General features: G+C 40.5%; 1 protein-coding gene across 1 annotated transcript in view; it reads right to left on the reverse strand.

Moving 5' to 3' along the window:
• dst (dystonin) overlaps positions 1-16,903 on the reverse strand; it is a 138,456-nt gene that overhangs the window by 50,723 nt on the left and 70,830 nt on the right. Inside the window, exons 40-56 of the mRNA XM_084736527.1 lie at positions 11,552-16,387; positions 10,916-11,062; positions 10,438-10,653; positions 10,214-10,357; positions 9,894-10,130; positions 8,763-8,915; positions 7,844-8,077; positions 7,452-7,736; positions 6,484-7,032; positions 5,821-5,997; positions 4,437-4,560; positions 3,380-3,588; positions 2,922-3,239; positions 2,638-2,804; positions 1,739-1,895; positions 1,220-1,346; positions 992-1,042 (exon numbers count right to left, since the gene is read on the reverse strand). Of these exons, the coding sequence (XP_084592653.1) occupies positions 992-1,042; positions 1,220-1,346; positions 1,739-1,895; positions 2,638-2,804; positions 2,922-3,239; positions 3,380-3,588; positions 4,437-4,560; positions 5,821-5,997; positions 6,484-7,032; positions 7,452-7,736; positions 7,844-8,077; positions 8,763-8,915; positions 9,894-10,130; positions 10,214-10,357; positions 10,438-10,653; positions 10,916-11,062; positions 11,552-16,387 (8,131 nt within the window). The remainder of the gene's footprint in view (positions 1-991; positions 1,043-1,219; positions 1,347-1,738; positions 1,896-2,637; positions 2,805-2,921; positions 3,240-3,379; positions 3,589-4,436; positions 4,561-5,820; positions 5,998-6,483; positions 7,033-7,451; positions 7,737-7,843; positions 8,078-8,762; positions 8,916-9,893; positions 10,131-10,213; positions 10,358-10,437; positions 10,654-10,915; positions 11,063-11,551; positions 16,388-16,903) is intronic.

The following is a 16,903-nucleotide window of genomic DNA, read 5'->3' on the forward strand; positions in this document are numbered from 1 at the left end:
GCAGCCAACAGATTAACATCAACTGTAACAGAACATTCTCTCGTCCATCTTCATTCGATTTCAGTCAAGGTTATCTTTGCTTCAGCAATATGTTTTCTAGCATCTAAGTTCATCTAACCACCCCTTCTTTGTTTCTGTCAGAATGCAGCTCTCTAATGAGGCCTTGTTGACAGCTGCAGTAATATTTCCTCTTTTTTGGGGTCCTATAATACTACCAGTCCTATTTTCATCTGCTGACTTTCACCAGCAGGACTTGAAGTTTTGCAGTCTGTAGTTTGTTGTTGTATGACAGAAACGGATCAGAACTTGGACCCTTATGAAGCTGTTAGAGGGAACTAAATATGCAAATTTTTCTGTTCTTGCAGCGGTTACATTGCTTGTTTTGCTGCTTGCCTGTTTGTTTTTCCTGCTTTTGTTTTGTTTGTTGTGCATAGTTGTTCAGCTTTTGTTGCTGTGCCTGTCATCTACTGTTGTTACCTGGCATTGTCAGTCTTGCTGTACATGTATGCTACTACCTGATGCTACTGTTTGTTAGCCACCTGCCTATGGCTGTGTTTTATACTGTATGAATTAACTTTGATACTCTTTTCTCCTCAAGAGGCTCTTGGTTTTTGCAAGGGCACCATTGCAAATAAAAATTTGTTCTAAATAAATAAAAAAAATAAAATAAATAAAAATTAAATTAAATTAAAATATGTCCTCCTCCTCCTGTATGAGTGAAAAGAAGCTTGGGCCTTTAAATTAGGATTAATTTACACATTTGACCGGAAAATCATGAACTCCCTCTGGAGTTTGTTTGAGGCTGTATTAGTGTCTCTTTTCTTGTAACTTAATTCAGATTCATAATCTGAACGTACTGTTTCATTAAGTTTGAAATGTTAACTGTTTGTATCACAGCAGTAGCAGTGTTTTGAAAACCAGCCATAAAACCTTCACAGCACACCACCAACAATGTATTTCCACAGCAGCATGAACATACACACTCGATTACCTTTATTGGTTAGGTAGGAATGGCTCCCTGGACCACCACCATTAGTAAGAGCTGATGCAAAGACATAAGACAAAGCTTGTGTGAAGGACAGGCAGACCGTCTAGCATTGTTGGCAAAAGATCTTTCCATGACCTCTAATGGTTAGTGATTAAACAGACCTTAGAAGTGCACCCAAACACCATGCTTCCCGTCCCACTGACACATGAAGTTAAGTGTGCTGATGTTTACCTGACTTGTTTGGGGTCTTTGTCTTGGCAGGAGATGTGAGGAAGGTAATGAGGCTGCATAGTGCTGATCCTTTACTGTTAAGGTCCTGGACAGCAGGGCCTTTGGTTGTCCATTCGTCTAATAATCCCTGATGACAGATGAATCAAACAGATAAATGACATACAGGAGCATGGAAGCCATAAGACGAAAGCAAAAAGTGATTTTTGCTTTTCACACTAAATTTAGGATATTTTCTGTAAAATATTGTAAAGAAATAGTCTCTCTGCCTGACAACACAGTGTTTCACTCCCAGATCTGCTTTGTGTAAACACACATCATCCATCTGTCATTAGTTGGCAGCAAAGGCAGGTTGGGATAGTGGGGAGTTTAGGGAGGACAGGGCTATAATCTATTAAAACACACTTACATCTATCTGTTGGCAAAACACATAGACTCCACCACTGTGAAAAATATAACATCAAATGTTTCTGTTCCAGCACTTTATGTTCAGTTAGACTTTTTATTTATCCCCTGACTCACAGTGACTATCTGCAGGTCCTTCTCCAGACTCTTCTCACTGCTGCTTGGCTGAACAGCAGGTACTTTCTCATTGGTCTCCTCCAGCCACTTGGTGAGAGTGCTGGCTGCTGATCTGAACTCTCCCAGCTGGTCCTGACAGGAAGATACCTCCTCCTCCCTGTAGCAGACAAGAATCAGTCATATCATGAACCCAACTGTACATTACCAACATTTAATGAAGATTAATGTGAAGGAAAAAGATGTACAACCCTGATTCCAAATGAGTTTCTGTGTAAAACCAAAATAAAAATGGAATGCAATGATCTGCAAATTCTTCTCGACCTCCATTCAGTTGAATACAGTAAAAATATAAGATTTTAAATGATTAAACTGATAATACACTCATATATACACACACACACTCATTCTGAATTTGATGGCAGGGACATGTTTCATGAAAGGTCTGGACAGTGGAAATAAAAGACTGAAAGTTGGAATTCTAAAAAACATCTGTGTGAAAAATTAACTGGTAAAAGGTGACAGTATCATGATTGGTTATTTAAGGGGCATCCGCAAAAGGCTCAGTCGTTCACAAGCATGGACGGCGTGAGGTTCACCACTTTGTAAAAAAAACGTGAGCAAACAGTCCAACAGTTTAAGAACAACATTGCTCAACACAAAACTGCAGAAATTTAGGGATTTCACCATCGACAATCCATAATAGCATTAAAAAAAATCTGAGATATCTTGTCTCTGTACTGTATTAAATTGAATATGGATCAAAAGGGGTTTGCAAATGACTGCATTCTGTTTTTATTATGCTTTACATGGCACTGAAATGTTTTGGAATTGGGGTATAACTAATTCTTAAAAGAAATTAAACAAAAAATCCTCATTATCCGTCTATTGCCCAAACTTACTTTTCTTTGACAGTGTCTTTGAAGGTGCTGAAAATATTTGAGAGATTGTCCATCTTGCTCTGAATCTGGGCTTTGTTTCCATCAGGGCTTATTTCAGACAGCTCCTTGGACAGAGTCTGAAGCGTCTCCAAATCGCTGGCATGTTCAGCCATCTCAGCTTTAGTATCCTGAAGTGCAATTACAACAGTCAGTCATTCTTTGCAGTACAAAATAAATCTTTAAATAATGAAAATGTTACTGAAAGACACCAAATGTATCCATTTATGGTCATTAAGTATATTAACCTGCATTAGCTGAGACAGTTCGTTGAAGGTTTTCCCGGGCCCGTCCGTCTCGTGTAGGTCTTGGGATCGCTTCACAACAAACTGCTGAACTTTATCAGCAACCTTCTCAAACTGTTCCACCTTTTCCTTCAGCTGCTCCAGTTGTGAAACTTTTTGCTTGTGCTTGTCACAGGCATCAGAGAAGCGCTGGGAGAGGGTTTCCATCTTGGACTGAAGAAGGGCGGCAGCAGATGGATCCGCTGTCTCCACAAACTTTTTCACTTTGGCTTTCATGGCAGAGATGCTGCTCTGACGACTTGCTATGTCCTGCTCTAATGCCTTAAAAATAAAGGAGGGATAACAGCAACATTTTAGTTGCTAAACAAAGTGAATGTGAACAAAATCAACCAGTGATAGTATCACATAATAGACAGAACATACAGTTATTGGGTGGCTGAACTGATGAAAAAGATACATACTACTTCTTTGCTGAGGATGTCTCCGATGGATGCAGAGTCCAGGGGAATTTGTCCTTTCTCTTTCACACTGGCCTCCACTCCCTCCATCCATCCCATCATCTCATCCAAACCATCCTGGACACTCATGGAGCGAGTCAGGGTTATCTGCAGTTTCTCATTTCGATCACTTACGGACTTGGACAGGTTGTCATAGCGCTCCACTATGTCATCTACAATGCATGGAAACAAATCAGTTAGTGTTTAAAACTCAGCCATTTCTCATTGTTTGGGACCCATTGTGAAATAAACATTTCAAAGAAGCAGAGTCTTCTTTGGCATTTATGAGTGTGCTAAAGCTATAAGAAAGGATTAAGAGCATTTTTAAGAGTAAGCCAAGAAATCAATTATTGGGGAAAAAGAATACAAATGAGACACTCCAAAAGCCATATTTCACACTGATAACTCGTGTTAATTTTACAAAAGAGTGGACACTTTGGCGCATGTTGACATGTTTGGTTGCTATCAGTGGACAGTCTGATTAACTAACAACCCACTAAGTTACAAGTAACAAGTTGCATGACTAACATTTTGCAGGGCTGTGAGATTTATGAACTTTAAAGAGAAACTTTGGCACTTTTCTTGTGAGAGTCCAGTCAGTGTTGATGGTGTAGTCAACTGTAGCAATAAACAGTGTGTGATATATAGACTGAGTCTATTTCAGCCTGGATTTCTAGTCACCTCCTTAGGGTGGCCAGGGGATGTCCTAGATGAGCATTTTTGTCATGTAACTCTATGCAACAAGGGTGCCTTAGTCACAAGCTCACCCACAATCCACTCTGGTACATGGAGGCACTGCTGCATGGCTTCCAGAGCGAGAAAACTCATTTTTCTTGTTCAATATAGCAACACTAAGGAATTTATTGCACTGTTGACATTTAGCATCAACACTAACTGGACATTCAGATGAAAAGTGGTGTTAATTCAATGTCTGGCATCTTTTAATGTGCATTTCTAAAGGTCAGAATCTAAATCCCATTATTTGAGTGTCGTTGATTTCTACGTTGACTTTTTTCCTCACCTACAGTCTCCTGGATCTCATCTGAGTTGCTCAACAGGTCTCCCTCAGATGTAATCAAAGACTCAGCTGTTTTACGTAGTGTGTCAATAGCAGTCTGGTGTCCCGTCATCTGACCTTGTAGGGCCTGTGGATCAATCAGCAACAAAACATCAGAGAAAATAAAACTGTTTCCACATAAATCTTCTTAAATGTATACTATAGAACACTTATTCATTTTATTGGTGTAGTAGATTGGAGATACAAGCAACAGAGTGATGATGTACAAGAATGTCTGGATAATATCTATGGAAATACTGAGTCATTCCACAGATATATTTAGATGTACCTGTCTCTTACACTTAGAGAGAGGCTCAGGATTCTTTGCAGTGATTTGTGACCACAGCCAAATGTATAGTGTTCCTCGCTTGGCCCACAGGCGCCTCTTATCTGGGCATATCTCTGCTGTAAGTCACTACCTCCCTAAAGAGAAATGTTCAGGCTAACTGCAGCCAAAAGCTTTGACAGAGGCGGCCTAGTTTCTTATCCTCCTGTAGGAGTTTGTAGGCTACAAATAACCAGAGCTAAACGATTCACATGTGGGTTTGAATTTGAACACAGAGCTAAAAATAACCATGTTGTACTTAAGTCAGTGGAAACACTGTATATGGTAACACGGGTCTATTGTGCCATGACCCTGTAACCCAGTCTCTAAATTCTGCACGTGTTATGTCTAAATAAAGCTATTCTTTATTTCTTTACTTGGATCATTCATAGGCTAAAATCCACACAGTTCATACAGAGTTCATGACAGCTGTGGTTAGGACAACATCTGGCTCAGGCGGGGACAAATCAAACTCCAGATTTTTTAAATGTTAAAGGAGCTATACGTAGCAATTGTTTGTGCAAAAAAAGATTAATGCAGGTTGAAATCCAATTTAATATGCAATCTATGGTTGAAGCAAGTTGTTTCCCTTGACTCCTACTCCCAAGACTGAAGGAAGCTCAGGCAGGCTGCAGGAGCAAATAGAAATTTCAAAGGAGGCTGCAGAGTTGATGTTATAGTAATGAGTATTTCAACTTAACATGTTTCCTTTATCTTTGATGATTTATCATGGTCATTTTATGATTTATTATGGTAAATATATTACAGATTTCTCCTTTAACTGTAAAAAATATATATTTTCACCAGAATATGATTCATTACACTGGAAAAGAAGGCTTCTTCACGTCTCTAGTGATGGCCTGAAGATTAAGAGGCCTTATAGAAATATGAAAAATGTACGAGATTTAAAAAAAAGACCACAATCTGAAATAAATCTGAGCTTTTCAACACAAAAGTCATAAGTTGGACTCGTTACTAAGACTAGGTCTAAGCACCACAGCCTTGGTGTGCAGTTTTTCTTGCCTTGGTCTCCTCCAGCTGTTTCTGTAGTGACTGCGGGTCAGCTGCGATGGCCTCTGACTGCTGCTTCCTCGCTTCCTCCTCTGAGCTGTTGAGCCACTTCAGAAGAGCCGTGCTCGAGTCGTCATATTTGTTAAATTTGTCGACCACATCTTTGAGGTTGTTGCCAAGCTGATTGCACTGAAACAAAAGAAAATACAGTTACATGTTACACTATCATTCTGAATGTTATTGCTTATACTACTTTTCTATTTTTGTTATTTTTATTCACTTTTTTACTTTACTTCTGTTATTATTCTATTTGGCACCATTTTCTATCCCTGATTTCCAAGGCACTTAATGTTAGAAGTTTGCCACCTGGTTTGCCTCCTGCTGAAAATAAAGGATTGTACCAAAGAGGACAAGATGGGAGAGAGGTTCCTGCAATTTGGAGCCCTTTGTGAATTATTTTAGCGATTAAATTAATAATTGAATTATCAAGTTCTGCAGGAGGATTTGGATGAAACCACAACTGCACATTTCCCAACTGCCTTTTAAAATAAGTTTATGTGACACCTTAATGAGGCATAATACAGCTGTTTTTGAGAAGACAAGTGCTGCCACCCAGTGGTCAAAATCAGACACTGCAACCTCTCAAGATCCATCTGATCAGCTGAAGAATAATACCTGTGAATGTAGAGTTTTGTATCGATTGGCTGCTGAATCCAACTTATCCTTGACAGCAGAGCAGGTTCCTGAAGTATCCACGTAAAGTGGAGAATTCTTAGCTGCAGGATCATTTAATCCACAGGCTTTAGCCACATCCAGCACTTTCTGTCCTGAGATGGTAATGAAGCGAAGGTCCCCTTTGTGAGAAATCACATCCTCTGAGAAGCTCTTCTGTCTGTGGAGTTTGTCAGTCAGGATGTTGAGGGAGCCTGCAGGAGCTCCCAGCTCCTCCATCTCGCCCTCTGCCTGGTCCAACCAGCTCCCAAACTCCTCACAGTCGTCCTGGAACTTCTTCAGCTCCTCCTGGACGCACTGCACCTGCTTCATCTGCTGCTCAGCTTGCGTCAGCGAGGCCTCGTAGCGCCCCTTCAGTTCCTGGATGTTCTTCTGCAGCTTCTCCTTCTCCTCTGGAGACAGAACGTTGGCCTGTTTGTCGAGCAGAGCCTGAGCCGACTGGGTGGCCATGATCAGATCCTGCTGCTGGGACAGAATCTGCTGATGATGGGCCTATGGAAACAATAAAGACATAATATCAATACATATAGCATAATTATCATTTCATTTATATTTTTTAATCACTTTAACATAATTTCTACTTATTTTTGTTACTTTTTCTTTTTTTGTGCTTTAAATGTCTCAGTATTGCCTTTAAGAATTCATTCCTTTTCCAGTTTTTTGAGCCTCAAATTTGAAGTCTGCTTGTACTACTGGTACTATTTGACAGATTACATACCTGTGGCTACATTTCACAATGTAAGCCATCTCTTCATCTCCAATATGCCAAACATCATACTTTAATTACAGCCTTTTTCAGAAAACAAATTTCCTATCTTGGTATATATTTTGTTTTTGTGCTCTTTGTGCTCTTGTCTGATTTATTTAATGATTATTGCTTTTCTTCTTTAACATTTTTGCAACAGCTCTACCTTGACTCTGTCATACTGCTTATCGAGCTCCAGGGAGGCGTCGCTCTTGCCGCTGGTCTCCCTGCCAAAGTCTTTTTCAGGGGTCTGCAAAGCATTTCCGTTGGCATCGTCATCGTCTCCTATCAGTTCCTTGGCTGACGTTTCCTCTGGCAGGTTTCCATTCTCTTGACTTACATGGTCAGTTTGATCCAGAGCGTTCACATTTTCATTCCCTATGTTGGAAATCCAGTCCAGCAGATCTTCGATTTTGTTCTTACTTTCCTCAAGTCGCTCAACAGCTGCTGCCTGAAAAGACAGATCACATACAGCGGATAAAATCACTAATAATTTAAATTCTAATGCATTACATAGCATTTAAAGTTAACACATATGGAAGTAATCTGAACTCTGACCTTCTCACTCTCCTGTTTTATGGCCGTGGTAACGACCTTCTCCAGATCTTTCCTGGACTCCTCCGCCCGCTCGTTGATGACCTTGGCTTTGTTTTTAGCCTCTTCCAACTTGCCCTCAATGATGGCAATTTGATCTGGCGTCAGCTTGCTCCGGTTTTCCTCCAGAAACTTTTTAGTACTGGTGATGACTTCATTCAAGGCACTGGCGTTCGTCAATACATCTTTCTGTAGAGCCTTCAGATCAGACAGGCATCAAGGATGATTAGGGTCACAGAAATTTTCAAAAAAGTTTCAATCAAAAGAAGCCATTAGTGACAGTTAATGCAGCTCAGATGTTTTTAAATGTGATGATTTTTTCACATATCCAATATTATCTAACTAACTGGTCACTCACAGACGTAACAACACTTAAACCAAAAGAATCACTGTTCAAGAGAGCCACAACAGTGTTCGTGGCTTTTACAAATACATTTACATTTCATACCCATTACATTTTGGAAAAACATAACTTGTTGAGCCTTGAGAATTTTAAAAAGGGATAAATAAATATAAATAATAAATGAATATTTTATGTATAAGGCTTTGTAGGGAAACACTGTAATGGCCTACCATTTGCAATAAGGGGATGCCCTGCAATCCAAAGCTTTGCTCGTGCGTGTCGTGACATGTTTCACATTGTATTTTGTCTTTTTGTTTATCTCTGTTCTCTATAATATTTGTAAGTTTTCATTTGTAACGCCTGTTTTTTATTATCTAGGACTATGGATGAAAATGAGCATCTTTGCTATAATTCAGCATGTTTATATTTTGTATTTTTATAATGATGTTCATTAATGTGTGCTGTACCTTAAATTAAAGTAAAAGAGAATTAATTTTACCTGATGAAAACATACTTGGACACAGGAAATTGATTTCTAACCTGATGCTCCTGCTGGTACTGCTGCAGGTCTGTGACTGACTCAGCATTTTCAGCCTGTTGCTGATGACCAATCAGGTGGTTTTCTGTCTGTGTGAGATTATTACACACTTCCTCCAACTTCTCTGTAAACTCCTTGTGCTTCTCCAACAAAGACTGTCCAACAAGAAGAAAATCACAACAAGTAAATTCATGTTCACACTCAAACAAACCCAAAGGGTTAACCCTCTGGTGTGAACACACTGGTCAATATTTGGGAACACAAACATCAAAGCAAGACAGGAGAAACTATTCAAGCACAGAGAACTAACATGCAAAATCCTCTTTTATCATAAATCTAGTATGCTGTAAACATGCTTTTTTGCCATTCGCCTTGTTGGTCGTTAGCACAAGGGGACATAACGTCCTGTGTGTTAATGGGCTCGCTGTGGGTGAAAGAGCTCCAACAGAGAAGACGCATTTTGTCCACAGTTAATTGCTCACTGGTGTCTTGAAGGCCTGCAGAATACAACCAGCAACAACAACAGTTAGTCTGCAGGAGTGGTCGAGCACTTGAACATGCAATGTTGTTATTTTTTGCTAAACATTGATGCATTCACAGACAGAGCTCCTAGATTTGAATCCTGGAAACAAAAGTCAAGAAGTCACTTCACAATACATGTTTAATAACACACTGAAATATAAGTACTCATATCAGTACTTAACTACTATTATTATTATTTTCATTTCATTGTGTACTCTGGCTGACCATGAATAACTTCCCATTAACCATATTTCTTTCTCTACTTTGTGGGTTTTTTGCAATTTTGTGCTTTTTCCTTAAGCGCTAACAATCGATTTAATCATTAATAATTAAAATGGCTCTGCTAAACAAAACAATATTTTCATACAATTGATTAACTATGGATTAATACATTTTTAATTGGTTAATTCATATAAATTCTATAAATGAGTAAATATTATTATTCTTATTATAAGTCTGACCACTAAGATGGTTCATACAGCCTCCTCTATGTGCATTGTAAGAATTGATTAGCAACTTTGATTTTCAAAAAGCAAACCAAACATGTATAGACAGCTGTTTTTGTGAAGGAAACATCTGTGATGTTGTTAATAGTTTATCCACAGGCAGACCTTCTCCTTGTCTTCCCTCTCCCTAGTGTCAAGCAGGACATCTAAGGTGCTCCTCTGGGTGACCAGCTCCTCTGTCTGGTCCCTGAAGGCTCGCTGAGTGGTGCTGAGGAACTTGAGGAGGTAACTGCTCTGAGCTGGACTCAGGAACTGAGCGTGCTCAGAAATAAAACACTGGATATCAAATGTGACATCCTCTAACTTGAGCCTGGCTTCTTTCAGCAGGTTGCTCTGCGTATCCTGGAAGAAAAATGGAAATGAGCTAAGTATTTTTCTGCAGTTCCTGTAGATACTGAATGTTTTTAATTTGGCTTTAAATATACCATGTTCTGCTGGATCAAATGTTTCAGTGTGTCCACATCACATGTGTTCAAATCCACATCACTCATCCCGGAGTTGTTTTGGATGAGCCCCTCCAGTTCCTCGAGATCAGTGAGATGTTTCTGGTAAGTTGAATCCAAATCGTCCTAAAATCACATTTGAAGTAGTTAATAGCTGATGCAACTGTTACATCACTGCATTTTAATCACTGCTAATGAACACTGACCTTTCCAGTTTCCAGTGCTTGAAACAGGGAGCGACTCCTTTCTGCACACATTTGGGAAACAGCAGTGAAGTTTGGCTCTAACTCCAGATATGTGGAGGCCAGATCTTGGTGGATTTGTATGGGAATGCCCTCACCAGCAGAATTCAAGAGCTGTTTGGCTTTTTCCATATCAACTGTCAGAACACCAGCCAGTCTAGAGAGCTGGGACTCCAGGGACTGGATGAAAGAGCAGACTTGGTAAAGAACTAATGCATATATGCACATACATAAATAACTTAAATTGGAAACAGACAACTTTTTAGCTCCCTAGCATTTTCAAGTGGTATTATTGTTTTGCCACTTGTGTCAGGATCTGCTTCAATGTCAATACATGTTCCTCGACATATACATATATTTGTCTCTTTTCTGTCCCACCTTCAATTGTTCTTTCAAATAAAGCAATAAAAGGCCCAAAAATAACTTGATGGTAATTTCTAACCTGACATTCCTCTACTTGGATCTGCAGGTCCTCCATGCTGTTGCCAATGGGCGGCTGGCTTAAAAGGTCTTTTCTGACATCATCTAAAACATCAGCGTGATCCTGAAGCCTCCCAACACACTCCAAATAATCCTGGATTGAGAACAGCTGTGGGGAAAGAAAGCACAAAACATAAGTGGAACAGATGTTATGTTTTAATGTTTAAAAAAAATACATATTTTTCCTCTTACCTATAGTGTTATTTATCCATCTAGATAGTTTTGAGTTGCTGTTATTTGGAAATACTAGCTGCAGAGATGTTTACCCTCTCTCAAATATCATGGAACTAGATGGCACTCAGTTTGTGGTGCTCATTTGAAAATTTCAGCAGCAACGTCTCTTTCTTTTACAAAAATCATGACTCGGTTACTCAAGACAACTACAAATGCTCCACTGCCTTATTGTCTTTATTTACTCTAAATGGGATCTATGGTACTTCAGCATTGATTTTATTTGTCAGACCTGGATGCTTCTATTGTCTATGGTTCCATAGAGGGTAGAAATCTCTACAGCCGGTATCTCCAAAATTCTTCAGAGTGTGTGATTTTGATTTAAGGGCGAACTCTCCCTTTAACACTGAAACAACATAAAACGTACCTTATTTTTGACCTGCGCAACTTTGCAGGCATCTGAGTTGACAGATTGAGGGAACGGTTGGTGACCCACGTCATCGTCTTCTCCCTCTGAGCTTTCCTCCTTGATGCTCTCCAGTACATGTCGCCTCTCCTCCTGAGAGTCGCCGCCCAGAGCCGTGTTCAGAGTGTCCATTACTTCCTGCAGCATTGAGAGGTCCTGGCTCGAGGAGACAGTCTTAAGAACCTCCAGCAGCTGCAGCTGGATATTTGGAGCGTCAGACTGTTCCATCTTTTCACCAACTTTCTCCATCTGCAGTATCAGTTCTGAGCTTTCTTCTTCTATGTTGTGTGAACTGGGGGTCTTTTGCTTTAGCAAATCCTCAACAAGATCTGGGTGACTGCTCTCTGTAAGTCCAGGCGGTGCATCCCTCTTGGCTTTCTCTAAAGGCTGTGCAGGATGTGACACTTTAGCGATAGTGCTTTCAGTGTCTAGAGTTTGTGCCTTGTGCAAATCACTGACATCAGTCTCCTCTGTAATTTCCCCCCAGTCACCTAAACGTGTCCTTACAACATCAGAAAACACTGGTGGAGCTGAAGAGGAAACATCAGAAACCACTTGGGGATGCTCAGAAACAGACACATCTAATCTCTTCTGCTCAGGTGGAATATCAGATCCTAACCCTGCTCCCATTATAGTTTCAGACTGACCTGAGTTTATTTCTGATGCAGAGACCTTTCCATCAATATCTGCATTTTGTTTGTCAGGCTTTCCTGCTTTCTGTGCATTTCTTGACACAGAGATCTGCTCCATATCATCATTGAGCGTGGAAATGTCCCCATGTTGCCTCTCTGGGGAAAGACCACATGCACTTAAATCAATATCTGTAGCTCTGCGCTGCAAACCTGACAAATCTTTATCAGAAAACACTGATGGAGCTGGAGAGGAACCATCAGATGTAATGCAGCTCTCTGACAGGAAATCAACTACCCCACCATACTCAGAAACACTCTCATCTAATCTTTTTTCCTCTGTTGGAACATCATATCCTAATACTGCTCCCATTATAGTCTCAGACTGATCTGACCTGCTAATTTTTGATGCTGAAACTTTTCCACCAATTTCTGCATTTTGTTTATCACTCATCTCAGCTGTCTGTGCATTTCTTGACACATAGATTTGTTCCTTATCACCTCTGATTGTGAAAATGTCGCCATGTTGCCTCTCTGGGGAAAGACTGTCTGTGTTTAACTCAACATTTGTAGCTTTGCACTGAGAATCTGACAAATTTTTATCAGAAAACACTGATGGAGCAGAAGAGGAAACATCAGATGTAAAACAGCTCGCTGACAGGAAATCACTAACCACTGGAGGATGCTCAGAAGTACACTCATCTAATCTTCTTTCCTCAGATGGAATATCAGATCCTAACCCTGCTCCCATTATAGTTTTGGACTGACCTGACCTGTTCATTTCTGATGCAGAGACTTTTCCACCAATATCTGCATCTATCTGTGCATTTCTTGACACTGCAATCTGCTCTGCATTACCATTGCTTCTAAAAATGTCCTCATGTTGTCTCTCTGGGGAAAAACCAACATCTGTAGCTCTGCGCTGTGAAACTGACAAATCCTCCTCAGCCTTGATTTTGAGAGAAACTCTTGCAGTAGTTGAAATGTAGTTCTCTGAATCTCCAACATCAAAACACTCAACACTGACAGTATTTGTTGAAGTGACTTCATCGGTTGACTGTGGAGATCTCTCACCAACAAGCTGACCATTTCGAGAACATCTGGGCTCAGGTTCAACACTAAAATCACTTTCTAAATGAAGTGCTGCATGCTGAGGTAATGTGGCTCTGCTGCCATCTTCTGTGATGTCGTTGTCATGGTTACCATTACCCCCATAAACTGAGATAATGGCACTTTCAACCAAATCCCTTGGGGATGAGTAATCTCTACTCGGAGTTGGCTCATCGTCCAAAAGTGACTGAACTGCACTTCTCCTGTCATTCTTCATTCTACTTTTCTCAGACAACACATGGCGACGTGATGAGGACACGTCTAAGTCACGCTCACTAACCGTCTCATCTCCCACTTCTGCATCATATCCAGCAACAAAAAACTCATCATCAAAGGGAGAGCTGTCAGATTTAAAGAGAAAAGCAGAAGTGGTGTATTGAGTCTGGCTTTCTGGATCAGCACTAACGCCAGAGGTTCTGTTACTTGGACCTGACTTGGGAGACGAAGCAGCGTTTTCTATCACAACTCTGAAAACATCATCTGCATCTGTCAACTGGCTGCTGATTACACTCTGTGAGTCACTGTCTTCAGCCAGTAAAGACGATTTGTCAGTGGTCTGACTCCACAAGGAGGGTGAGATCATTAGAGACTCTCTGCCACCAACCGAGCGCGGGAAATGATGTAGATAATTACTCATAGTCTCTATGTTTCCTGTTGTTTCACAATCTCCCTCTGCATCTCCATTCTCGCTCTCCATCTCTGTATTATCAGCCTCCTCATCGGTCACATCAAGCACCATGACAGCAACCTTCCTCTCATTCATCTGCCGCGTGTTTTCAGCTTCATTATTATCAATTAAACCCAGATTATGATAATCAGAGGTGAAGTGAGGGCAATTTTCATCAGGGTAAATGCTGGCTTTGGAGTCTAAGTTGAGGATGTTGCCAACATGTTCGTACCCAACGAATCCAGACTGCGATGACTCACTGATACTAATGCTGTGACCAGACCTCGACAGGCTCTGCTTCTCCATTATACGAAGAGCAGTACTGGAGGATATAAGCCCGTCTGACACGGCCTGTTTTAAAAAAGACATTGCACCCTCCTCATCACTTACAACACTTCCTTCTTCATCTGACTGCAGGTCAAGCAGCTTCAGTACCATCATCTCATCAACTAGACCCTTACTGAGAGCTGCCTCCAGGTCATAACGTCTCCCAGAGGTCACATCTAAGATGCCGCCCTCTTCCATCTGCGCTTTCAGGAGATGAATAGTGTACTCTTGCTCATTTTCATCTTCCATTAAGTCTTCAGAGCATGAAAGCTCAGCTTCTGCTCCTTCTGATATGCTGGAAAGTGACTCAGGCTCGTAGTATGGTAGTGTTTGATGGGAATTTACTGAGTCAAGCATCCTTGACGGTGAGCCAATATTTGTTCTGTTCACAGAACATAAAGTGGGAAGGACTGACACCACTGGAACAGCTGTAACAATAATATCTTCACTATCAGCACCTCCAACGTTCATTTGTAAACTATTTCCATAAATTCCCTCTACAAATTCACCTGACTTTGTCCAAGTTGTGTTGCTTTCATACATGGTTTTCTCCTCGACACCAGGCTCTGAAGTATCCATGTCAATGTCACTATCTTCCTTGAAAGAATCCTGTTTTAGAGCCTTGTCATTTGCATATGATTTTTCATTAAAGGTTATCCTTCCATTGACGGAAGAAACAAAATTAGGATCACTTGCATGTTGCGTGTATGTCATTAACTCCTCTGGTTCCTCGTCTATGTGCAGCGGGCTGTCTAAATCTACTTGTTCTGAATGATCACCAATATTTAAAGTTAGAGAAGTTACATTTTTCTCAGACAATATTGAATCTTCAAGAAAGATTTTAACCATTTTACTCAGCTGTTTATCGAGTATTAGGACCCTCTGGCCTGACGTGGGGTCTATGTAACTGTTTATCATCAGGTAGGAGATGAATAACTGCTTTGCCTCTGTGTCAGTAGGGATGTCATCAACTTTTAAGCAATCTGCAGCGTGATGGCATCCATCAACCTTGAGTTTTTTATACATGAGCCAAGAAGAAAACTTTTCATTGAGGTGATCAACATCAGGAAACAAATCTGGGATTTCTATAGATTTCAAAACCTCTGCTGTGTAACTGTCAATAAAACCACTCTGAATGGCAAAGTTAATGTCTACCACTTCTGAATTTTCTGGAATGTAAAAAGCAGCTATTTTTTCCTGACTGGTGAACAGTCTGCTGGCAAACTCATCTGTGGTGATTTGTTGATCATACTGGAATGACGTGGACACAGTTTCCCCAGAAGAAGGCAACACAATTCCAATAAACTGCTGCTGGTTTCCAAGCACAGTGAGTGTGCTGCTGGAGCTCATCAAATCACACTGAACGGCCGCATCCACCTTTAGCCTATCACCACTGCTGCTCATAACATCCTCTGACCCCTCAACACTTACGCCTACATCCACCTGAGCACCTAACAGCCTCAACATGGCCTCCTGATCACTTAAACCATCCTGAAAAGAACTCAGAGTGTGAATATTCCTATCTGGTGTCAGTGATTTATTTCTGCTGAGGCACTTTAATATCAGTCTGTTGACCTCACAGGGTTCAACCTCCTGCTCTGAGAGTGGCACATCTTCAGCAGCATCCTGACAGCTCTTTTGCCTCTGAAGAATCTTTACATAGACAGAAGCAGGTATCAAACCACTCTGAAAGGCCCTCTCCAGGGTCAGTGTGTCCCCTGTGTAGGACACCGTCAGTCCATCACTGGCTTGTTTGACCTCTATCATCTTGATGATGGGGTCTTCACACGAGGTGGCCCCTTCCCTCGCTGCTGCTATGTCAGAGAGCGACACAGACGAGACATGTGAACTCTGTATGCACTTGCTTGATTCATTCATTTTTGGGGAGTGGTTCAGTGTGGATTTATGAGTGAGGTCTTGTCTGAAAGGATCATCCAAGTCCGGAGAGACGTGATGCTCAGACTCAAAGGGGTTGAAGATCAGTGGTGGGGTGACCCCAGTTATCTGATCAAGTGGGCCACTCTTGAATCCAGTCCCAAGCCTGGCATCACTGGATTTAAAGTCCTAAAGAAAAAGAAAATTAGACAAATTACTAAACTGATTTCAGCTTAAAAATCTGTATTTTTTTTTTTTTACTTTATGACAAATTTGCAATTAAAGCTACTACAAGGAGCTTTCATATTTTGTTGATTTTAGAGGCCCCTGTAGACAGTGGCAGTGTTTCCACCATAATAACCACAAGTGTAACATCAAAATTAAAATTATCTAAAAAATATATCATCATGTTTCTTTTTAAATGGCTAATATACAACTCATGATAACTATGCCTGAAACAAATGTAAACACAGGCATGTGTCATCTGATTTTACAGAGAATCTGATGGGCAGACGAAACAACGGTTAAAAAGTAACTTTTTCAGCACTTTTACTTATAATTCAATAGTATTTTAATAATGTAACAGTACTTCTATTTGTGAAAAGATTTTCAGTACTTTTTCTGGCATTTAGAATAACTGTATAGCAGGGATGATAATGACTAACTGATCAGTTGGTAGTTAAGAATAAAGATCTGAAAAATGGT

This window comes from Lutjanus erythropterus, chromosome 14 (genome assembly GCF_056507025.1).
Source record: "Lutjanus erythropterus isolate fLutEry1 chromosome 14, fLutEry1.hap2, whole genome shotgun sequence".
Taxonomy (NCBI): domain Eukaryota; kingdom Metazoa; phylum Chordata; class Actinopteri; order Lutjaniformes; family Lutjanidae; genus Lutjanus; species Lutjanus erythropterus.